At 49.6% G+C, this 22,766-nt stretch overlaps 9 protein-coding genes and 1 non-coding gene across 10 annotated transcripts; 8 read left to right on the forward strand and 2 right to left on the reverse strand.

Moving 5' to 3' along the window:
* Nucleotides 1-3,557: 3,557 nt before the first annotated feature.
* BJY04DRAFT_217522 (uncharacterized protein) lies at nt 3,558-4,216 on the forward strand (the record flags this gene model as incomplete). The annotated part of the gene is made up of 2 exons (XM_073716074.1): nt 3,558-3,681; nt 4,128-4,216. The coding sequence occupies 2 exons, from the start codon at nt 3,558-3,560 to the stop codon at nt 4,214-4,216; spliced, it is 213 nt and encodes a 70-aa protein (XP_073572013.1).
* A 941-nt stretch (nt 4,217-5,157) lies between these two features.
* Nucleotides 5,158-5,664, reverse strand: BJY04DRAFT_217524 (uncharacterized protein; the record flags this gene model as incomplete). Its single annotated transcript, XM_073716075.1, has 1 exon — nt 5,158-5,664. One exon carries the CDS (start codon nt 5,662-5,664, stop codon nt 5,158-5,160), a length of 507 nt encoding a protein of 168 aa, XP_073572014.1.
* Nucleotides 5,665-7,881: 2,217 nt separating this feature from the next.
* Nucleotides 7,882-8,238, forward strand: BJY04DRAFT_217526 (uncharacterized protein; the record flags this gene model as incomplete). Its single annotated transcript, XM_073716076.1, has 1 exon — nt 7,882-8,238. The coding sequence occupies one exon, from the start codon at nt 7,882-7,884 to the stop codon at nt 8,236-8,238; it is 357 nt and encodes a 118-aa protein (XP_073572015.1).
* A 654-nt stretch (nt 8,239-8,892) lies between these two features.
* Nucleotides 8,893-9,996, reverse strand: BJY04DRAFT_217527 (uncharacterized protein; the record flags this gene model as incomplete). Its single annotated transcript, XM_073716077.1, has 1 exon — nt 8,893-9,996. One exon carries the CDS (start codon nt 9,994-9,996, stop codon nt 8,893-8,895), a length of 1,104 nt encoding a protein of 367 aa, XP_073572016.1.
* Nucleotides 9,997-11,291: 1,295 nt separating this feature from the next.
* BJY04DRAFT_227375 (zinc-binding alcohol dehydrogenase family protein) lies at nt 11,292-12,430 on the forward strand (the record flags this gene model as incomplete). Its single annotated transcript, XM_073718615.1, has 2 exons — nt 11,292-11,564; nt 11,632-12,430. The coding sequence occupies exons 1-2, from the start codon at nt 11,299-11,301 to the stop codon at nt 12,428-12,430; spliced, it is 1,065 nt and encodes a 354-aa protein (XP_073572017.1). The 5' UTR covers nt 11,292-11,298.
* A 675-nt stretch (nt 12,431-13,105) lies between these two features.
* BJY04DRAFT_217529 (Zn(II)2Cys6 transcription factor domain-containing protein) lies at nt 13,106-14,675 on the forward strand (the record flags this gene model as incomplete). The annotated part of the gene is made up of 4 exons (XM_073716078.1): nt 13,106-13,165; nt 13,212-13,754; nt 13,801-13,953; nt 13,998-14,675. The coding sequence occupies 4 exons, from the start codon at nt 13,106-13,108 to the stop codon at nt 14,673-14,675; spliced, it is 1,434 nt and encodes a 477-aa protein (XP_073572018.1).
* A 728-nt stretch (nt 14,676-15,403) lies between these two features.
* Nucleotides 15,404-16,982, forward strand: BJY04DRAFT_217530 (uncharacterized protein; the record flags this gene model as incomplete). Its single annotated transcript, XM_073716079.1, has 2 exons — nt 15,404-16,176; nt 16,235-16,982. 2 exons carry the CDS (start codon nt 15,404-15,406, stop codon nt 16,980-16,982), a joined length of 1,521 nt encoding a protein of 506 aa, XP_073572019.1.
* An 816-nt stretch (nt 16,983-17,798) lies between these two features.
* Nucleotides 17,799-20,264, forward strand: BJY04DRAFT_217531 (uncharacterized protein; the record flags this gene model as incomplete). The annotated part of the gene is made up of 2 exons (XM_073716080.1): nt 17,799-19,692; nt 19,906-20,264. The coding sequence occupies 2 exons, from the start codon at nt 17,799-17,801 to the stop codon at nt 20,262-20,264; spliced, it is 2,253 nt and encodes a 750-aa protein (XP_073572020.1).
* A 584-nt stretch (nt 20,265-20,848) lies between these two features.
* Nucleotides 20,849-21,543, forward strand: BJY04DRAFT_217532 (translocation channel protein TIM22; the record flags this gene model as incomplete). Its single annotated transcript, XM_073716081.1, has 3 exons — nt 20,849-20,965; nt 21,035-21,130; nt 21,208-21,543. 3 exons carry the CDS (start codon nt 20,849-20,851, stop codon nt 21,541-21,543), a joined length of 549 nt encoding a protein of 182 aa, XP_073572021.1.
* Nucleotides 21,544-22,447: 904 nt separating this feature from the next.
* BJY04DRAFT_t64 lies at nt 22,448-22,566 on the forward strand. Its single transcript has one exon. It is a non-coding gene; the product is annotated as a tRNA-Leu (tRNA).
* Nucleotides 22,567-22,766: the final 200 nt, after the last annotated feature.

Genomic DNA, 22,766 nt, shown 5'->3' on the forward strand with positions numbered 1-22,766 from the left:
CGAGTCACGAACAATGCAGCCACCGCGCAATCGCGATTCCAGCTCAACCTCGCGAGGTCGCGACAAACTCTCCGTGCAAGCAGGCACCAAGCCCTCGCGCTCGTCCTCGGACAGGAGGAGCCCGGGAACAAAAGCAACTGGTAATGGCTCCAAGTCGGCGGACATAGACGCTTCGTTCTGGAGTGAATTCGGCATTGATTCTTCTGGGCAGAAGTCCCCAAACGCTCACAGAACTCCCACAACCCCCAGCGGTCCGAACAATCTCAGCAAGCCCAGCGATCCCAACGCGCTCGACGTGGACGAAACTTGGGATGATTGGGACACACCGCAGCCGAAGAAAACGCACACTCCATCCTCGAGCCGGTCCACTATCGAGTCGAGACAGGATCACTCGCCGACTACTCAGACGAGTAGTCCTCGGACCAGTACTAGGTAGGTTCTGGTTGCCGCGTGTCGGATTAGCTTTGATTTTCTCTTTATCGTTGTCGCCCTTGGTTCCTCGCTAACTTACTCTAGCTTCGGCGACTGGCGCCACGACATTCCCGATCCCAGCGTCTCAGACGGCATCCCCTGGCCTGCACTCACGCAAGCAGCGCCGTCCAAACTCACTCGCACAGCCAGCAACCTCATGGCAGAATGGGAGCGGAGTCTCTCTTCCTCTCCCAACCGAAGTCCCCTTGCTTCTCCATCTTTGGGCAAAGACAGCAAAAAGGACTAGTCGACCACGAATCCGGACACTTGCACCGCGAGCGATTCTTCAATCAACCACAAAATGTTGTATATATGACACGAATATGCACGATCTACTTGCCATTCACTGCTTCGCCTTCGATCTATACCATTGCCTTCTTTTCTCGTGACCCGATCTGTTGTTGTATCGAGTATGAAACCATCCAAACAAGCAGGATACGGATATGTATGGCTTAACGCAGGGTTACGATTTGGTCGTCAGACCTTTATGATTCTCTCTTTCTTGTTACTACCTGCTTTTTTCTTTGGATGGCATGGTCTTCCTGGACCTGATATCCGTTTGATGTATCTATATTTTCGGTCGTTCTGTATAGATACCTATTTACTTCTTGAATGATTCTGCTTCTTCACTTCGATTATTGTTCTTAATGGCCCACCACCGTCGCTACTGATAATTAAAGCTAACCCAGAACTGCTCCAGGGCGTACTGAAAAGCGGAGGTCCAATTTCCCTCCTGCGTCTTGATACGAGCGCCGCTGCAGGTCCGAGTCTGCCCCTCCAATCATGCCCGCTTGTTATCACGAACGAGGCTGATTTCGAAGAATGGTGCGCTTAATATGACGCAGAGTACCAGCTGACCTTGATATGATTAACTAGGTAGAAAAGAGGCTGTCGTTCCCCGCTCTTGCTGCTGCAACCCTCAAACATACGACATCTCGGAATCCGTTTGTCTTATCCAGCCCTCGTTGTCTACAACCCCATCGTCTACCCTCCACTCAAGAACAGGAAAAGATCTAGGGAAGAAAATGTGCTATCATCTCCGCAAAACACCAGCCCGCTTCCCTGACTGTACTCAGAAGGACCTCCAGGATTGCGTATCCTTTGACCCTGTGGACGATCATATCCGGTGGTGCGTGCTTGCTTCGCAGCATGGAAGAATGTGCCCTGGTATAACGCCGACGTCTCAGGGCGCGGGGACGAAGAGACGGATGAATTGCCCGCGGCATCGACGAAGGGGAGGCTCGACGATGATAAAGCCCGCGTTTGACCGGAAGAGGGCTATGATGGGATGGACCTTTGGGAGTGGATGGACCTTTGGAAGTGGATGGGCTGTTGCAGCTGATGGAGTTTGAGGAACAGCGATGACGGCTCGTGTGGCAGGATACAGCTCGCGAATGCAGGCTCAGAGCATGGTGTCAGCACAGGGCAACGCTCAAGAGTTGCTTTCGTTATACGAACCAAATACTCCGTACCTTTACCACGAATGCCCCGGCTGATCCCCAATGCACAAGCCTCTGTCCATTTCCTCAGATGACAATGCAGCCAGATCCCTTGGCTTGTCGGGTCCATGGTCGTGAAGACTTAAGGTTCGGGTCAGGATTGGCAAGTGGTGGTGGTGGTGGTGGTGGTGGCTTAAGACATGGTTATCCAGGTTGGCGGTGGTGAATGGCACGGGGTAAAGTTGGTGTTTAACCAGTTGGCTATATAAGGGCATGGGAAAACGGAATTATAAAAGAAAGAATGGAGTAATCCGCACGAAGCGAACAGCATGCTGGCTGGTTCCTAGTCTCTCGACAGGGTGGATCCATCTATAGAGGTTTGAGGCCGATGCTAGTTGCTTCAATTGCTAAGCAGAATATTCCGTCAGCGTTATTAAGGCTTCACCCGCGGTTTGGACTTTGGGGAAACAGTAACTCCTGGATTGACATGAAGAGGCGGCCAATTCTCTCGCATCGCAAGAACAGAACGAGGGCTCTGCAACGTTGTTAGTAGAACAAACAGTACATCGGGGTGGAAGACCCTGCCAATATGAATTTTGCAAAACAAGTCATTATTCATGATCCCCAACAGGATTACAATGCTTGTAAAGGATTGATGATGGCAGCATTTTCCAGTGATCTGTAAGACTCGTTGTTATGTTTTGTGTTCCCTCTGTTGACGCTTTCGACCATCTCCAAGCGACACGAATGATCATCAAGGAAAAAAAAAAGAGAGTGAGCCTAGAGGCCTCGCTTAGGTTACGTAGTAGAATCCCAGAGTGAAGCTGGCCCTAACTCTGGAGAGGAGGCGGGGGCTATTCTCACCACCAAGCTTGGGAGAGACAGATCTATTTGCTTACTTATTGGAGCTGTGCTGTATCATGCTATCCATAATCCATAACGTATGTAAGATTGGTTGCAAAGTCCTGATCCCCTCGAGTTGTATTCATACAGTAAGGCTTCGCCACTTTGGTGGTATCGAACCCTGATTGACAACTTGAGAGCCTAGCTAACTAGCCATCAAACATTCCAAGAAGATAATCCCGTTTTCCTTCTGGTTAGAACAAGTTTACAATCCTGAGTAACCTGCAGAACAACCCAATTTGGCCCCATTCCCCGCGCACTATAGCTTACACATCCGTGCACCTCTTCAGCTCGTAGTTCTAGATCTGCAGCCTCGATCCTTCCGCCAGGGGTCTGGTTCCTCACCCCGCCTTTGGTTGCGGGATGTGGTCCCTAAACGCATATTATAGTTACAGTTGGTCTGTGGCTTGAGGCTTGTCCAAGCGGAGGTAGCTCGAAATATCACGGAGATATTGCGCCATGAATCTGTACAGGTACTTGGACTGCAGAGTAGCAACAGCTAGGCTTCTTGTATGGGGGAGCGGCCCGGTATACCGTGCGATGTCTGTTGAATGTCGACAACGAGGGTGAGGCGAGGGTATAAATGAGGCTTCTCCTCTCGTCGAGTTGAATTTGCAAGCAAGCAAGAAAGCAAGCAAAGAGACCAGAAACCCGGCCAACACTACACTTCCATGTGTGTTCTTCATTCCTAGAGATAAGACAGCCGCTAACTAGTAGAACATAGCTATCAGAGCATCATCCACCATGAAGATCTCATTCTTCCTCCTCTCGCTCGTCGCCGTTGCGGTCGCTGTCCCTGCTCCGGCCCCGGCTCCCGGAACCCTCAGCAACACCGAAGTTCTCGAGAAGCGCCAGGGCTGTGGTGTTTGTAGGAATGGACAGTATGTCTGCTGTGGAACCACCGGGATCTGCAATTGGTATCCTTGCTAGAAGCTCAACACTGTGGTTGGGGGGGAGGGGGTGAATTGATTAGGCTGTGAGATGGTGGCCAGATGTGTAGCTGTTCCAGGGCTTGGATGGATACCGGGGGGGGGTTCTTTAGCAACCTGGCTTTGCGAAAGACAATGAAATTAAGAGGCCAAGCATGGAAGATTTCACGCTTTGCCACGCACCCCATCATTTTCTAAGTCCGATGATAAAATCCCATCCTACCCTCAGCGACCATTGTAGGTTGTCAGCAGTGGCACTGCCTGTAGATGGTAAAGCAAGACAACGCAGGGGTAGGTTCGCCGTCATGGCCTACGAATGCCAAGCTGGCTTCACGTAAGAGAACCGATTGCGTAGGAACTGTTTCTAAAATGCTGATCGCCGTAGATGGCGGACCGTCCTTCCTTTTCGCTCTTCCACCCATGTGGAAGCCCGTCTGGCTGGCTGTTGGTGTTGTGCAGAAGCGCGCAGTATAGCATGTCAAAGGGCCGTCGTTTGTCTGTCCGGCAGTAGATATTGCAGGTTCTAAGAAGAAACAACCTCTAATTTAGGCCTACGGACTCTCTGTATAACTAGCGTCTTTCTTGGGCTTTGCAACGATAGCCGACGATGGAGACTAATAGTTGCGAATGCTTCCAGATTTCCAAAGTCAAACATCAAATTCAAAAGTACAGCCGAAGCTCAAATCAACGAGAAAGATTCATCCGGCTCCATGTGTCCCACGTCATGCTCCATCCCAATATCGCCTCCCAGCTCAGCTTGACGATCCGTCCTAGGTCCATACTCCGCCTCGTCCGCTAACCTCTGCACAGTCGGTCTCCACCGCACGATATCATCCTTCATCTTCTCCAGATTATCAATGTACCGGTGGAACCGCTTGATTTCGTCTTCGAGGCGCATGTATTCTAGCAACTATCATCCGATATCGTTAGTGGCACAGTTTTGACGTAGAAGGTCATGAAGGACACATACAGCCTCCCGCTGCTCCATATTCTCGTATCGCTTGTTATTTCTTGAGATCTTGGAAGTGCGACGACGGCGACGGCGGGATCGGGGGGAACGTGGGTTTGTGATGCGTGCGAGGAGGCTCATGGTGTCTGATGGTATCGTAGATCGGATGAGAGGTGGTTAGCTGGGTGGCTGGGTATCTTTGGCGAGCCGGACATACCAGGTATATAAGCTTGACAAGAACTATTAGTCTCTTCTACTGAGAGTACAATTAGAGAGAAATAGTTCCCAGAGCAGGAGTTTTGACAGCTGGCAGTTGCAAACGCAGGCTAGGTACAGATAGAACTCATTGAAGCTGCAGGGTCGCGTCACATGAAAGACAATCACAAATAGTCTTAGATTGCTTAGGTCTCTGAGGTTCTTTAGGTGTCTTATCTGTCTATACAGACTAGGCAGGTGTGCTTCCTACCTACTTCCAAGCCAAGGTACACTTCATAACCGCCGTACTCGCCCACGAAAACCCACAGTGCTCCGTAAACTGGTGTCCATCCTTGACACACTCATACAGAAACAAATTATTCACATCCCGACTCAGAATAATCCCCTTGCGGTTGCCACTCTCGCACTCATTCACATCAGGAGCAAAGAAGCCCAGCCCCATCGGCGTCTCAATCTTCTTGTCGACTTCGTCGTCGTCGCATTCACTGCGGAAGGAGACAGGTTGGTCGTGGCACGACTCGTATTCGCCTTCCGGTCCCCATTTCATCGTGTACATGTCCCGGCAGTGTGGGAAGCCGGAGCCGTTGGGGAGACAGCCGTTGCTGAAGATTAGGTAGCCGACTTGTTCCTCGGGGGGGATATCGCGGGGGTTGATTGAGGTATCAGTGGCGGTGATGGAGGTAGGAGGGTTTGGGAGGGTGGCGGCGATGGTGGTTGGGAGCGTGGAAAGGGCGGCTAGGAGGATTAAGATGCGCATTCTGGATGGAGGTTCAATGAGGTGAGAGAGAGTTCAATGGTTGAATGGTTACTTGTGCTTGCTATTTTCTCAATCGAAATGAATGGGATTCAAGGGCTCTATTGCTACCTTTTATACTTTCACGCCGCAATCATGCTATCAGATCTTTTCAGCTCTTACAAGGGCTGTGCTAGGGGTGATAGAAGCACAACTACTCGCTCTACCGCCGTGTATACTGAAACAGTCGGTTAGGGCTGAGAGGGTCCTTCTGCAACCCACCCCTGTAGGTGCGGCTGAAGACCGGGTTGGGGTTTGGCTAGTATAAATTAACGCGCAGACCTCCTAATGGCGGCTTATTTTTCTAGCTGAGTTGCAGATCGTATTGGCTATTCTTGCTCTTGGTAGTCAGGGTTAGATTACTGGGCTATGCTGGTATTTGGGGTGATTGGGCTAGCTGTGAGACATGTTACGCGCCGTTGATCTAATGGTGGGAGCAGTAAAATCTCTTAAAAAAACCCTTTCCCTTGCACTAAAAAGCTGTTATAACACCAGATCAGCTCAGGTGTAGTCTGTAGTCGATCCCTTAGGATTCACAACCTCGGCAGGGTCTTTGTGTCAAGGGGTTTTGCGTTCGTCTGTCGATGTGCAAGCGCTCTGTTTATGTAGTAGGTTAACCTTCATAGAGAAGATCTAGGAAGCAGTCTAGGAGTTGAGAGTACATCTAACTCGTACACTAGTTACCCGGCAGTTACAGCCTTATGCGCGCAAGAGCTGAAGATCGTTGACAGGACGAGGTAGGGTCCGAGACTGTAAACGTAGGCTAATGCGGCATGTGAATCGTCCCCTGTCGAGAAGGCGCAGCTGAACCCTGAACCAACCGGCTTTACTGCGTCCCTTCCGCGGAGTTCTGACCCAAAGTTAGTGTTCAGGGCATTGGCTGTATTGTTCTCTGCCACTGCTTTTACAAAGCCTAAAGACCTTTTTACTCCAGATGGCGATATGTCAATAACGAAAAGGATTTCCAAAAGCTAAAGAAGGGGCCCCTACTTCAACACTCGTTCGATTAGGGCACGTACAACACAATCTCCAGCGAGGTACTGACCGCTTCTTTCAGGTTAGATGGCACGGGGCGCTGATGATTTTTATAGGTAGATTCTTGATAGCGATTCTTTCTAAACCAAGGATTCCAAGGATTAACGGAGGGTATATAGAAAGGGTCAACCGGACAGCCAGACTACACCCTCCTTTCAATAGCAAATCTCAATCCCGTGAGATTCTCCATCGTATTAATAAGCCCCGCATAGTGAAAGAGCAATCTCGCACCCTCCCTAGTCATGGTCTTCTCGGGAGTATTCAAGCAGTACTTGAGCATTTCCCCCTCGATGTGCAACAGGCACCTTAGCCCTCTCCTCTCTTCCCTTATGAGCTCGTCAGATTTTTCCATTCTGTCAAGTCGATACTTGAAAGCAACTCTAATAGCTGCTGACGCCTCATCCTCCTTTTTCTTGTCCCAGGAGGGCATTCTTGCGTACCTGTAACGGGCGTCTTTTACCATCTGGGGGCCTAGGTGCAGTTTTAGCTTGGAGTACGAGTAATTATAATCTGACACTTACTAATGCGTCCCTCGCCGTAACGGAGCAGCAGGGCAGGTAGGGAGTCGGCAATTTCGGAGTAGGAGGGGAAGTTTACTTCGGAAGAGGTGGGCTGTTGGGTCGTCTCATCAGGAACTGGTGTGGGTGAAATCATGCGGGAAAACTTAGATCTTAGACTGGTGAACTTCATTGTGCTGGTAGTATAAGATTTCGAGGTCGAGAAGTTGTGGGAAATAGACTCGTAGGGACATATCTTGAGCAGGGGCAAGGAAGGAAGCCTTTTATCAGATTCTGCAACGGGATACATTTGGATGAGCTTCACGCCAATTCTTTATTCCTCGAATTTCTATCTCAAAGACTTGCTCCAGATTTTCATTTGATGTACCTCTCATCAAAGGCCTTGCAATCACATCGAACAGCGGAACAAAGCGAAGCTCAATGGGAGGCTCACAAGGGAGAAACAGACAGACACAGGGTAATAGTCACAAAGAGACAACAATGTATGGCTAGATAATTGCTGAGATAGCTTTCAGCATCCCAGGTATAAAGCGATTGAAGCCATTGCTTAAACCCAAACAACCATCTCTAATCTTAGAGTACACAGCCTACACTCTCCTTATTGATTAGTCTGATCCCGCGCTCCAATATGGCATCGCAAGATGACGAATGCAACTGGAACGCCCAGTCAAGCCAGCCGATTATACCGTCTCACAGCGCCACACCGCAAAACCAAACCGCATTCGACTCTGCGGCCAACTCTGGCATACATCACCAAGTCGCCGACGACTCTTATCCAGCAAGCCCGATGACGTTGAGTGCTGGGCTTAATGCTGTATCCATATCAGGAGCTTCTCATTGGGAGTCAAAACCAGTAATCGACTCTCCAGCCCTAGCTCTAGGATCCCAGGGGTATCTTCCAGATGCTGTCGATCTTGAACCAGGAGCTGTCGCTGTGGAGAAGCAGCCGGATACAGACGTGGAACGTGCAGTTACTGATAGGTAAGGCTATTTTGAACCCTCCTCTCTCTTGTATACAGAAGACTAACGAATTGTTTCAAAGCGCCCCCACAACCGACGAACTGCGCTGCACAATAGGCGGATGCAAATACGAGGGTATTTTCGCATGCCAACGCAATCTGCGACACCACATGAGAAGAACGCATTTCTCACTGGGGAAGTATAAGTGCCACCAACCTGAATGTGAACACAAGGGTGATTTCCAAAGCAGATCCAGTTTAGCAAGCCAAGTTGGCAAAGTTCATCGCTCACCAGGGAAGTACAAATGCCACCAATCTGGATGCAAGAACAAGGGTGGTTTTGCAAGCAAGAACACATTGGCACGCCATGTGAGAACACTTCATTCCTCACCACGTAAGTATGCGTGTCAGCAGCCCGGATGCACGGGTCTCTTCACCCGCAAGGATACACTGGTGGAGCATCAGCGATTGAATCGTCCATGCACCTAGTCTCAATCTCACCTGTTGCATCTCGCCGGTTTGTTTCTTTCGTGCTTCTTTCTGTTCTGTATATAGTCTAGCATATTTGAAAAGAACATTTCATCCTTTTGCTTTCTTAAACCTAGCACGGCAGATATCTAAGTAACTTCAAGCCTACAAGGATTTCCAAATCCGACTCTTCTCTCAATAGTCATCTCCACTCAAGGCATCAACCCGGCAACAAGCTCCCTAACGGCCTCAACTTCAATCCTATCCCAAACTTGTCTTAAAATACCCCCCGCCAATCCCTTTAAAAACCACCACCCAGACCCCTCCGCCCTTTTAACAAGAAATGCCGCCCAGTGCGCAACGACTACTATTGCAGGCGCGCTATTCCGTGTGACCATCTCAAAGAACTGTTCTGGTATGTTAAATAACCACGCCATCATCCCATGCCATGCGGCATTTGGTTTATTGACATCGAAGCTCGTCTCGCAGCATTTAATCAGCGCTGCTATTGCGGCGAGAACGGTGAGGACTTCGGTTGAGTGGGAGGGTCTGCTGAAGACTCGAGCCATGCGTTGGGGGAGAGTGGTTAGGGTCTGTTGAATTTCTGCGGTGGGGTTTGGGTGGTTGTTGGTAGTTTGAGAAGGTGAAGAGGATATCTGAGAGTTTAGGATCCTGCTTGCTTCGGCGAATGTGCTTGGGGCCGGGCAGTGGGGGCCGTAGTTGTGAGAATTGCTTGAGTAAGGGGCGGCGCAGGAGGTAGTAATCCCGCGGAGGTGATTCATTGTTGAGGAGAGTTGCTGGTTTTCGTGGAGGGCGCAGGAGAGGATGCCGGCTACTTGGCTGGCTGCTTCGTGCTGAAGGTTGTTAGAGCTCGGTATGTGTATTCCTGATTCTGAAGTGGATTGAATGGCTTCCCACCCGGTGAAGAAGCTTGCTGAAAAGCTCTCTGCGCGACTGCGGTGGGTCTTGCTTAGGTCTTGGGTATCTGCACCTGTTGCCATGTGGCAAGCTGAGATGGCTAGGAGACCGTGTAAGAGCCATTTGTGGTGTAGTGCTTGGGGGGTTATCGTTGCTTGCCAGTAACCTGCTGTGGAGCGTGATTGACTGAAAATGGGAAGTGTAAAGATTGTGATTGTGATGAAGTGGTGAAAGTATGAGATTGTTGGTAGGTCGATGTCGGGTGGAGTAGGGGGGTGTTCGTTAGGGCTCGGCACAGGATCTCTAACAAGCGGAGCCTCTGCGTTCCGCGTATCACTATCACTGTCGCGTGGTTGATATCCAGGATCCAGATCATCGTTGTCGTCATGAGTATCCATACGCTCTTCGGCTTCTGTAACCCTAACCTCGAAGTATCGAATCTTCGTCCCCCGAAAAAACGTCTACAACCTCACCGGAATTCCAAATACCTCAGACCCAAGCCCATGAGCCTCTCCGCAATGCATCCTCACGCGCTTCGTACTGGCACACAGATACCCACATTCCGCCACCGAGCACCGGAACCCGGAGATGACCGGCAATCCCTCAACAGGGGCCGACCCTGGTTATGGGAGCGCCACGAATTCGGGGTCCAGAACTTCTAGCTCCGAGAGAGCATCTAGTAGCCGTTGTCGCTTGTCGCGGTAGATTTTGTGGCGCAGGAGGTGACTGCGCAGGGCCGGTTTTTGGACTGCGTATTTGCATTCCCGACAGATGAGCACTTTGTAAGTTGGGTTGTATAGGAGCAGTCTTTGGGGGCTGAAGGAATCGTTGGACATATTTTCCTTGAACTAAGGTGTCATCCGTGAGGATGTGGTTGTGATGCGGGCTACTTACGATGCGATGTAGGATTGATAATGTTACCCAGTAGACGCCACGCGTGCTCAGCCTCCACCGGGTAGTTAGGGGCCCGCGTAGGCGATTAAGCGAGCTCTTTCCGGGAGTCGGTTCGGCCGAAGTGTGAACATCAACAAGCAGTTACCAGCTGCAGCTCCCTATTCTAAAGAGTCGAATGGAGGTTTCAGAGTCCGAAGCCCGATGTGTGTCGGACCCGCCACGTGGTTGATGGGCCGGAGGAATCTTTCTGACGTCGCCCGTTAGCATGATATGGAGCATTGGGGAGCACTAGAGGTCGGGATTTAATTATTCCAGGTCCCCTGCCATGTGGTTCTGGATCTGGAACAGGGGAAGGAATGGGGGCCGGGGGCCGAAGTGTTTGGCGCTAGATTGATTACATTTACGCTCTCTAGGCTCTCTACGCTCTTTGGCTAGTGAGCGGACTAGTGACTGTGCTAAGCCTGTTCTAGTGTTGCTAGGGAAAAGCCATTCTGCAGAAGAACTGCATATGCTGTTCTGTCTGGAATACTGGATGCGATTCTGCGGTGATTATAGATACTCTATCTCGCCCACCTTTTCTCTGTCTGCTTTGAAATCTCTTGGAGGTTATCTTACAAATCTGCTGGAACGGTGGAAAGGTCTGCTGTTTGTGTATATGCGAAAGAAACTATAAATGCAGCGTTCCGGCGCTCGGCGCTATGCCTTCTTCACTCGAGTCAACGGAGTTCTCTGACTATCTACTTCACCTCATTGCCCCAATCTCGTTTGTTTATACAGGTCGCCAAAAGGTCGAACACCAGAGAAGAATGTCGGCAGCACAGAACCAAGCCGCGTGGCTCAAGAAAGCTGGCACGGCTCTTGAAGTCAGCGACGCGCCTATGCCCACGGCTGGCTCCGGGGAGATTGTGGTGAGGAATGCGGCTATTGCAATCAACCCGCTGGATTGGCATATGCAGGATGCTGGCGTTTTTGTGCAACAGTGGCCTGCTATCATTGGGTGTGATGTCGCTGGTGAGGTGGTAGAGGTAGGGCAGGGTGTGCAACGCTTCAAGAAGGGTGATCGAGTTATTGGGTGAGTTTTAGCATCTGTATTCTCGCATTTCGATATAGCATGGCATGATTAACACTGACATAACCAGCCACTCCATCAATCTAGTCAGCGGCCGCCCTGAAGACGGTGCATTCGCCCTCTTCACCATCGTCCGCGAAGACAAAGCCGCGATTCTCCCGGACTCCATCTCCTTTACCAACGGAGTGGTGGTGCCCTTCGCATTAGAGGCCGCAGTGTGCGCTCTTTCCCTTGAAGTGCCCGGCGAAGCCTTCCCTGGCGTCCCTACCCCAGCCCTCCGTCTACCCTATCCCTCGCTGCACGACGTCGCGCCCTCTGGCAAGGTTCTCATCGTGTACGGCGGTTCATCCTCCGTTGGTTCAATGACAACCCAGCTCGCTACCGCAGCCGGAATCCACGTCATCTCCGTCTCCGGCAGTCACAACTTCCCCCTCACCCAGCAAACCGGTGCAGCAGCAGTCTTCGACCACAAGGATCCCTTACTCGTTCAAAAGGTCGTCTCCGCAGTCCGTGATTTTGGATCACGTCAGAGAAACTTCGAGTTCATCGGCGTCTTCGATGCCATCTCCATCCCAGAGACATACGCACATAATCTTGCAATTCTTGAAAAACTGGGTGGAGGACACCTTGCAGCCGTACATCCTCCTCCACCTGATGTGCCTGCGAATGTTCAAGTCGGCATGATCTTTGCTGTTAATGATGTTGCGACGCCGGTGTGGAGGGACTTTGTTACCCCTGCTTTGGAGAGTGGGAGGTTGCAGTGCCTTCCAAGGCCGACTGTTGTTGGGAAGGGATTGGAGTTCGTTCAGGAGGCGTTGGAGAGGTCCAAGAGGGGGGTTAGTGCGACGAAGCTTGTGGTAGAGCTGTAAGAGCATTTTAATGAATGGGCGAAGGATACAGCCTCTGAGGCCGCAGCTATATACTAGTGATTATCTGCTAGGATATAATAATAGTAATAGACGGACGATTAGAGACATGCTCAGGTATATGGTATTCTCAAGCTGGGAGCCCTAAATGGCGTGCTTTTGGTTCGTTGATCGCGTGAGAAGGTATTATCACTACTGCTATTATTATGTACTCCGTAGTATTGGCTACACACTGCACTCTGTATCTTAGATCTAAGACTAGAGAATGAAACCTCACCAGTCGGTGGTATTCTATCGGTTGGGGGCCACTCGGAGGGACTTCCTTTCTGGGAAATGAGGTCGGAGATCGATCCCAACCTCACCGCTGCCCCTCTCTTCTCTTCTCTTCACCACCACCATCATCATCATCATCATCGCCTCTCCTCATCTTTTGAGAACTTTTGTCTCCACGGTCTCTATTACGACTCTCACACTCCGTAGCACGGAGTACTCTTGGAGCGTGTTGACTGCTTGGCTGGCGTCAATGCCGAGAACCGCCGTAGCTTATTTACTGATCGATGATCATCATTTCTTGATTTCTTAGCCACCCCCTGCGTTCTTGACTTTATTAAGTGGATCGCCCCATTTCTTGTCGCCGCACCTTGTTCTCCAGAGAACCCGACACTCTTGACTACCGATATGGTCGGTGTGCCAGGACGGTCGAAAGCATGCGTAACCTGCTTGAAGCGCAAAAAAAGGGTACCATCTCCTCCCTTCTTACCAGAGTAATTACTTATCTGCGTAGTGTGACCTAGAGAAACCCTTCTGCGGCACATGTCGCAAAGCGCGTGTGGAATGTGGGGGTTACTACCGCCCCCGCGTATTCATCAACAGCACCTTAGAAGACCAAAGCCAGCTGCTCATCAAAAGAAAGCCGCTTGCCCAGAGCCAGCGCGAAGATAGAAATTCCTCTTCAGATGATGATGCCGCTGTCGCTCTTCCTACGCAGCTAGCCCAGACTGCCTATCAGATCAGGTACTTGGACCTGTTTTGGCGGGTTTATCTACCAAATGGCCAGGCGCTTCCCGTCGAGCTGACACAGACAGCGCTGGGCAAGTGGATTGACGCAATACATGACCTGCATATCTCGGAAACTGTGCTGAGAAAGTCATTACTAGCCTTGGCAGTCTCTGTCATCGGACGGAAGGAAAACAGTAGGTATCTCAAAGAAGAAGGCGGGAGGCTTTACACAAACGCGCTGCGCAGCCTGTCATCGGCATTGAGGGATCCGCAGCGAGCAACAAGCGATGCCGTGCTAGGCGCAATCCGCTTGTTAGGTGTGTACGAGGTGAGTCTCCTGAACATGCTACTACGAACGACGCTGACTGGATTAGACTATGCTCGGCCAGAATAACGGCGATATGAAGCAGATTAAGAGTTGGCAGGCACATAATGTTGGTGATGTTGCACTTATATGCGCACGGTCTCCTTATTCATTTACCTCCGGCCATGCACACGAGTTATTTGCGGATGGGCGATCCAACCTGGTAAGCTCCATTCAGATACTGAATCTCCGCAGCTAACGGGTCAGACAATGTCTTATATTCGGCAACGAAAGAAATGCTTTCTCGCAGATCTGGAATGGAAGACGATACCGTGGTTGCTCAAGGACAAAACCCCTCGAGACCACCTGTTGGACATGCTAGTCGATATACCCGGGCTGTTTGAGAACATTGATCTAATGAAAGCTTGCACCGACAGCTCTGTGCAAGAAATATCACGTCAAAAAATTCTAGACTCATTCCTTCGTATCCACCAAGACCTCATAACATGGCACCTCCTTCGTGCACCAGACTACGAGCCCGTCTCAAAAACCCCCGAGACGTTTTCTCCCGAACAAGTTGCAGGCGCGCATCTCATGACGACCTTTTGGGCTACATTCATCATTGTCACAAGCAACATCCGAGCCCTGTGGACCTTTAAATCTGAAGAGGGAGAGTTCGAACCGATCTTCGATCTCGATACTTGTTGTGCCGGTATCATCCGAACCCTTCCTCTCTTTGCTCACCCAGATCTGGGTCTCTTTCGCACTCATTTAACGACATATCCGATGATTGTTGCGGTATATTACATCAATGCGGCAGGACTAGATAGACTAGTTGAGGAGCGGAAGATACTAGCTGACTGTCTGGAGAGTCCTGCCCTTGCTGGTGTACGACAGTTTGTTTCTAATGTGAAGGATGACGGCTTGCCTGCGTTTTTGAGTTGATACCCTTGTTATGTGATACATCTGCTGTACTTTAGAGAAACACTGTTTGATCAATGAGTCAACAAGATAGAAATCTCATTCAGCGTGGCCTCCAGCTTTTTGTTCTATAGACAGCTCTTTGTCACCTAGACTAAAAAGCAACCTACAATAAAGGCGTGTATCTCAAGAGATCTCTCTACTATGCGTGCACCTATATGCTCACTATCATCCCATACCACTTCCGACTCTTTCGGCAATATACCATCTTGGTTATATTAGCAACGCCTAGAGGTTATTCTCTATCGCCATATCTACACCATAAATTCCCATGTAGAGGATTCTTGGAGTCTTCGAGTTCTCCAAAACCGGACTAGCTAATGTCTTTGTAGCCGTCTTTACAGGCTTGCCTTGATAATGCTGAAGGGGCCTCTTGAAACCACCCACAAAGAAAGTATATCAGATATGAATCTGAATGGTGAAAGAGATACCGAATCGACAAAGCATTTATTTGCATATTCGATCAACTCAAAAGAATCTTGGGATTAGTGGCTGTGCACACAAAGACGCTGTCTCTGTCAGTCAATAAAAAGAACACGTTGGAAGAGCCAGCTTGAGGCAGTATTTAAAAACGAACTGGATCCTCTGGATATGATCTTTAGTGTATTGCAGCTGCCGTGGCTTCTTTTCCGCCTCAAGTCAGTCTACTCAGATCGTTTTGAGCAAGCGCCAGTCCAAGTGCTCCTTCCGCAATGTCTTCTTCGTGCCGATTCGGTCTCCCGGGGACATCTATATGGCCTTCTGATCCTCCTGAGCCTGTTGGCGGTGGTTATCAGCCAAATTGCATGCCCCTGGCAGTGCCCAGACGAAGTGCTAGCTTTTTTGACGTGGTCTTGAATCCTGAGCCAGATCACGGTTCGGATCCTGGCTCAGCTCATGGTATAGACCATGGTTTTGACCAAGGTTTGGATTCAGGTCTGAATCCTGATCTGGATCTTGGTTTGGAACCTAATCTGGATCTTGATTTGGAATCTAATCTAGATCCTGACCTGGACCCTGGTCTGGATCTGGCTCTGGATCCAAATTTGGATCATCAGTACCCTGAGGAAGCCACAGCAACAGACCTGGACACTATTACACCAGACCAAGAGCATGCAAACAACGGCGATTGCCCCTCACCATCACAGCACAGTACTTCATCTACAGAGTCATCAACTTTTGAGTGCGAAGATGGGATGGAGTCAGAAAGTGCAGCAGATATCCCGTGCAGTCCTGCACTTAGCCATCAATCGTGTGAAGTGGATGATGAAATACTAGATCCAACTTTTGAGTGTCATGAGATGGACTCAGAAGGTGAGGCAGATACACTAGAGGCGCAGGGCTCTGGGGAAGAGAAGCCTTCTTTCGCGGAGCCCATGTCAGATTTGGGCTCGGACCTTGGTTATATGACTGCAGAAAGCACAATGGGTGGTGATGATGACACAATTAGTCCGGATGCAGGATTTGAGCAACCAGCAACCATCAGGTACGCGATTTACTGCCTTCCATTGAACCTTCTTCTTCTAACCGTTTTGTCTATGTAGTGATAGTGAGTCCGTGAGCAATGAGTTGAGATGCTACTGGAACAATTGCACTTATGACGGTATCTTCCTGACCTTAAGAGCACGAACTCAACATATCAGAATGTGTCACCTCGCGTCAAGCACACTCACATGCTCACGAGCAGGCTGCGAGGAAGTCTTCGGCTCGATAGAGAGCCTTGAAGAGCATCACAAATCCAAGCACCAGCTTTCCCTCCATTTGTTCCAGTGCCCCTTTCCCGACTGCGGCACGATTCTCATTGGCAAAAACAACAAACACGGCCATATGAGGACACATAGACTAACGCCCGGGTCGTTCAAGTGCTCAGAGCCTGGTTGTGGTGTGGCTTACAAGCATCGGGCAAATCTGAGAAGACATGTCCGCCAGGCACACCGAAACATTGTCGCAAATGTCTCGAGTCCTACCACGGCCGACAATGCTCTCAGCGCTGACCCAAAATCGGCTCACCAGAGGGTCGCTTTTAAGTGCACAAAGCGTGGTTGTGGACATGCTTTCGAGATGCCATCGATATTGCAGAGACATGAGTCCGATGTACATTACACGCCTAGAAAATGCCCGGAAGCTGGCTGTTCCAAGGTTTACAAGACCATCACGGGGCTCAATTACCACGTGAACTCATTCCACCTGAAGACTGTCCACAAATGTCCAGAGGCTGGTTGCGGTGGTGTGTACAATAGCTACTACCATCTGAAAACTCATCTACGAACCGTTCACAAGAAGAAAGGTTGACAGACTGTTATTTGCTGGTCTCGCTGGTTGATTACTTGATCGATCAATCCTACAGATTGGTCATTCTGAGGTCAATCTGGTTCTATTTAATCTATTCTCTGTCTGTTGGTCACATTCCTTACTCGATATTACCTTATAATCGTACCTACATGCAGGGCTTTGTCAGATAGAATAGTAACAAATCATCCAAAGCCAGTACTCCCACTATATAAATAGGTTACGTCAAGTCAGAAAGAGTAGAAGCATGCCAGTACTTAAGAAAAGTCTACATCGCAGTATATTTACCCTTTAGCCCACGAACCCTTCATCCAAGCACTCTTTAGCCTCTATCAATAAACCAGTTTAGGATTAAGAGAGAATAGAAGCCAAAGCTATTGCGGCCAATTACTTTATATTTTTGCGACTACAGAGGATGATCGCGGTAGGATTGCAGGAGAATTGTAAAGTACAGGTCCACGGGTCTATAAACTGGCTACCATGACTGATGGTGAAATCAAAGAGAGAGACGCAAGTTTTGTGCCCATTATACGCTCGATCATGTCAATATGATTTCACAAAGAAAGAATGCTTCAAAGGAGTCCATCCACCAGGCTTCGAGCAGCCAGTCATGAGAGCCATTCAAAGACCTACAGAGAACATGTCAGATAATGAACAAAGCAAATGTCAGAGACATTGCCGCATATCTCAATGGAGTCTGGGACCCAAAGGCTATAAATGCGGCTGAGGATATAAAGATATAGAAAAGATAAATCCAAGCGCAAGGCCCCCTCTAAAAAAAGGACACTGGGCACCTGCAGCACTTTTCTCCTTCCGATCATGTCTCCAGACAATCGGCTCAAGATTGGTTGTCTACCGAACAACTCACCTCCGACTCCTTCCGCATCCACTACTGCTCCTCGATCAACAAGAGTCTCAGAGTCTTGGTGTGCGAAATTGGGAGGTACAGTGATTGATCTGACGGGAGATGCCACCAACACGGAGCCTAAACATGCGAAATTGAGCCACCGAGATACGGATTTCTTCAACACGATCTCCAGTTCAGAGCGTAGCCACCTTTATCATCAGCCTGAAGCTGTACGATCCTCGGCAGCAACACTGGGCAACTTTGTCTCTGTCCAAGGAAACGAAGATGTCATGGAATGGAACAACGTTCTGCCTTCGATATCCAGTGCTCGGGAAACTGAACTCAGGTACGAAGAACGCGAACCTGTTTCTTATAGAGAAAACGATGCTGTAGTTCTGCCATCTCTGTCCAGTATTCAGGACACCGCGTTTGACTTTTCGAGATGCGAGCTTGCTCCGCTTGAACCGGCCTTGTACCAAGCCTCCAGTACCACTGGAAAGACAACGAACAATAGCATTTCCTTTCTGCCACCAACACCTAGTATCCAGGAAACAAGGAGAAAGTTTATGGAGTATGAGCTTCCTTCTCTCAAGGGAGCTTCAGAACCCGCCTCGAAGCCATCTGGGATAAATACTGGAGATACGGAGTCAGGCTCGAGCAGCCATGTATTCGATCAAGGGCATGCGGCCAGCGCTCAATATACTCAGGGCTTCTCGTGGGGCTCCTCGAGGATCGAGTTTTCTCACCCCTTTGCAACATCAGATCCGGCTTCCTCGGACCTTGATCTATCTGGCGTCAGTACAGAGGTAACTCCGGAGCACAGTCCGGCACTTGGTGATCGACATAGACCAGGTGCACAAAGCACTCACGAGGCCAATATCAATACCGATAGTAGTATTCAAGGCCCAGGCAGCGAGTGTCCAACCCACATGACAGCCTCTGGCTCACCTCTTTTGTCTGATGAGACTCCTGTGGAAACGATCGAGATGGCTTTGGATAGTCCAAAATTTGGCGATTATGCAGACGGCACCCACGGTGCTGATGACATGGGGTTCGGCGAGCCAGACTACCTACCTCCATCCTGCAAATTAGTACCCGCTGCTGCTTCTGAGGCGCTTCAAAGACCTTTGAAAAGCTCAAACATGACCCTGGACAGCCTAAAATCTAACGGTTATTATGCGGAAGCCACTCAAGGCACTGATAGCATGGACATCGACGACTCGGAGCCTTCGACCTGCCAGGAACCTGAGTCTGTTGAAGTTCTTGCAGAGAGCACGGAGATGGTCCTAGACACCCCCACGCTTGCTGACAGATGTGCAGTTAACACCAGAGACAATCTCGACACAGATATTGGAAATGTAGATGCCGCTCAAAATTTTCAAGTCCCAGTTACTGAGGATGGGGAAGGCATTCGGGGCACTCGAAATACCAATATTGAGGCTCTAACAGGCGTACTCCCTCCCGTTGGGGCTACAGATGCGACTCCTATGTCCAATAAGGCTCGCGCGCTTCGTCCTCGGAACAAATCTCTGGCTTCAGCTCCAGCTCCAGTGTCAAGAAAGACTACTACTAAACGCAAAAACACGAGGAAGGATCGTATATCTCGTCAAGCAAACATCAGCACCACGCTGTCTTCAGCTTCCGTTTCAAGAAAGACGACTGGTAGACGCAAAAGCGCAAACAAGGAGGTTACATCTAACCAAGGGGTCGCCAGCACCATGCTAGCCCCAGCTCCCGTGTTAAGAGAGACTACTATTGAACGCAAAAGCACAGCCAACTTAACTACGTCCAGCCAAGAAGACACCAGCACCCCGCAAGCTACACCTCCTGCTTTGATAAAGGCTACTGATGTGTACGAAAGTACAGGTAAGGGGGTTATATCTTGTCAAAGAGACACCACGTCTGCGCTACCTACCCAGTCTGTGTCTAGAGAGACTACTGAACCTAAAAGCACAAGGAAGGAGATTACATCTCATCAAGAAAACATCAGCATGACTCCAGCTTTCACTGCCAGGTACGTAAAAGACCACTCTTTCTTGCCTCACTTACTGGTCCTGAGCTAACATAATCTTGCTGTAGTGGCATTGAAACAGCTAATGGAATCAAATGCGATTGGACAGGCTGCTCGCACGAAGGCACCTTTTCTGACACAAGATATTTATACGCCCATATGCGAAAAGACCATTTCAAAGTGCAATCTTTGGATTGCACACAGCCAGGCTGCAAAAGGGTCTTTTACTCCCCAGAAAGTCTTGAATGGCACGAACGATCTGTCCATCAGATCTTTATTGGCTTTCCCCAGTGCTTTAAATCCGGATGCGGTCTGTATTTTAAAACTGAAGGCGACCTCAAAAGACATCACCTGCTGGATCATGGTCTACCAGTCGCATGCCCAATACCAGGATGTCGTCGATACTTCAAGAGCAAGAGTCGTTTGAAAATGCACGATTGCGCTTACAAAGCCTCTCGAAGTCGTGTCCAAACTAGCCATCTCAAAGAGCAACATACCCAGAGGCCAGTGAGTTCTGGATTCTTGAAATCTCTCTCCAAAAACTCTCGGTCTAATCATACCTTGTGAGCTATGGGAAGAGTTCGAAACCAAGTTACTCACTCATGGCCACCTTCTCCATCTCTTTAGACTTAGTTATAGTGGAATAGAGCGCATGGCCTTTTTCTTTTTTTTTTTGACTACAATTTACAAGACTTCTATCATGACATGAAAATTTTGCGACATGGTGCTCATTACTATTAGGGCTATATGGAAGCAGCATAATTACAGAACTAGTTGCATTATCTTGTATGTATGGCACGTGATAAACTGCGCATCTGGTCCCCGGCGGGCACCGAAAATAAATTCTCTCCGCATCTTGTCCGGGGTCGCCATCCAAGCTTACCACCCCATTTCCGGTCGCCCTGTCCTGTTTTCGCGTCACACATATTGCCTTGCTATATCCTCAGTGTCTCGTCTGACTGCGCATCTCCTAAGTTTCTCTTCTGCTTTCAGCTATATCAGTCGACCACCATGAACTTCCCAGGAACGAGCGGATCCTCCGCGGCAAGCCTGGCCGGCTTCGGCGCAGGAACAACAACCGGTGGGACACAGGGCATGTCAGAGCAGGAGCAGGCCATGGTTAAGGCGGTTCGTCTTCTTCATTCTTTGTTCATCGCGCGCTTCGTGTCTCAGTACTAACGCGTTCTGCGCATCTAGATGCAAAGAGCCATGGAATCCTGCCCCCTCAAAACCGTCATCTCAGGAACAATGGGTTTCGGTCTCGGTGGTGTCTTCGGTCTCTTTATGGCCAGTGTACGTCTCCCTCTGCATATCTCTTCCCAATCCCTTCCTCCCTATCGGACTTCCAGCTAACTCAATCCCCACCCTAGATGTCCTACGACTCAACCTTCACCCCGCAAGGCAAAGCAATCGCCGATCTCCCCTGGCGACAACAGCTCCGCAACGGATTCAAAGATATGGGATCGCGGTCCTGGTCCAGCGCCAAGAACTTCGGTATCGTCGGCGCGCTATACTCGGGGACCGAATGCTGCATTGAGGGGCTGCGCGCGAAGAACGATCTCACAAATAGTGTGGCGGCGGGATGTATCACAGGTGGGATTCTAGGTGCGAATGCGGGGCCCCAGGCGGCTGCGTTTGGCTGTGTGGGCTTTGCGGCTTTCAGTGCGGCGATTGATGCTTATATGCGGATGCCGGAGTCGGAGTAGGACAGTGATAGAGATGCGGTGAATTGAGCGTGTGAATGTGAGAGGTGGAGAGTGTGTACATGAAAGGCGTTTATGGGATATACGGGTTGCATTTTCGGCGTTGCTGGGACTTCATATACTGCGTTTGCTTGTGGACAATATGTCCGGGTGCGGACTCGCTGCTCCTCTGTATAATATGGCTGTGTGTCTAGACTAGATATATGGATGGGAATTACACTATTTCTCATATATCAGCAGTACCGACAAGTCTACTTTGTAGATCACACTATGTGAAGAATTGGAGTATGACAAGGATCTCCTGGCACTGGATTATATATTAGTACTGCAAGATGCTTCTTTGTCAAGGCTATCAGAACAATGTCCCAGACCTTTTATCCTTTCTACATGACTACCTAGGCAGTAAATTTGACGATAGTGGCTAGATGTTCTACGCAGCGCATGATGTCTACAGATATATATTTTCGATCCGGTACAGCACAAAATCAAGGGGATTCTTTGCACAAATGAGATAGGTACGCTCCTCCTAGAGGCCCCCGATCACACCTTCCCCAAACATCTATCACATACGGGGACCCAGGGAAGGAGCAATGGACCACGCATGCATGGGGGCAACGGTTGCCACTTCCTATTCTGGACCTTCTATGGTGTAACCCCATAAGGAAGGTGCAGCCCACATCGGATGGATACAGATTTTGGGATGGGGAATGCACGAGAACGCGGACACCGTCTGGGGTGCGGTCTAGTAAGCTCGAGCTTCCGAGGTTACGCTCAGAGATCAAGATAAAAATCCTACCGGGTCGATGGTACCTAGTATATCGGTGATTTGATGTTGTATTGACCCTCGAGCATGGTAAAGCAAATATTGGAATATAGTGTTAAAATAAGCGCTTATTCTATATCAACAGGCAAGGTGGCCGAGCGGTCTAAGGCGCGCGGTTAAGGCTTCCAATTCGGATCCCTCCTCTTGATCTATCAAGTTTCCGCGTCATTAATTTGGCGTGGGTTCGAATCCCACCCTTGTCAGTTCTTTTTTTATTTGCTGCTTAATATCTCACGCTCTACCATGTACTCACTGCCTGTCTGTCGTATTCAAAGCATGAATTTAGGCTTCTTCAATTGATTGATTGATTGAGAAATGGTTCTAGTAGACTCCCTTCTTTTTTGCTCCTACTCTTCTTATCCCCCACCCCCCCGCTGTATGCCTAACACAGCTGTACATACTA

Source organism: Aspergillus karnatakaensis (assembly GCF_047715665.1).
Source record: "Aspergillus karnatakaensis strain CBS 102800 unplaced genomic scaffold BJY04scaffold_20, whole genome shotgun sequence".
Taxonomy (NCBI): domain Eukaryota; kingdom Fungi; phylum Ascomycota; class Eurotiomycetes; order Eurotiales; family Aspergillaceae; genus Aspergillus; species Aspergillus karnatakaensis.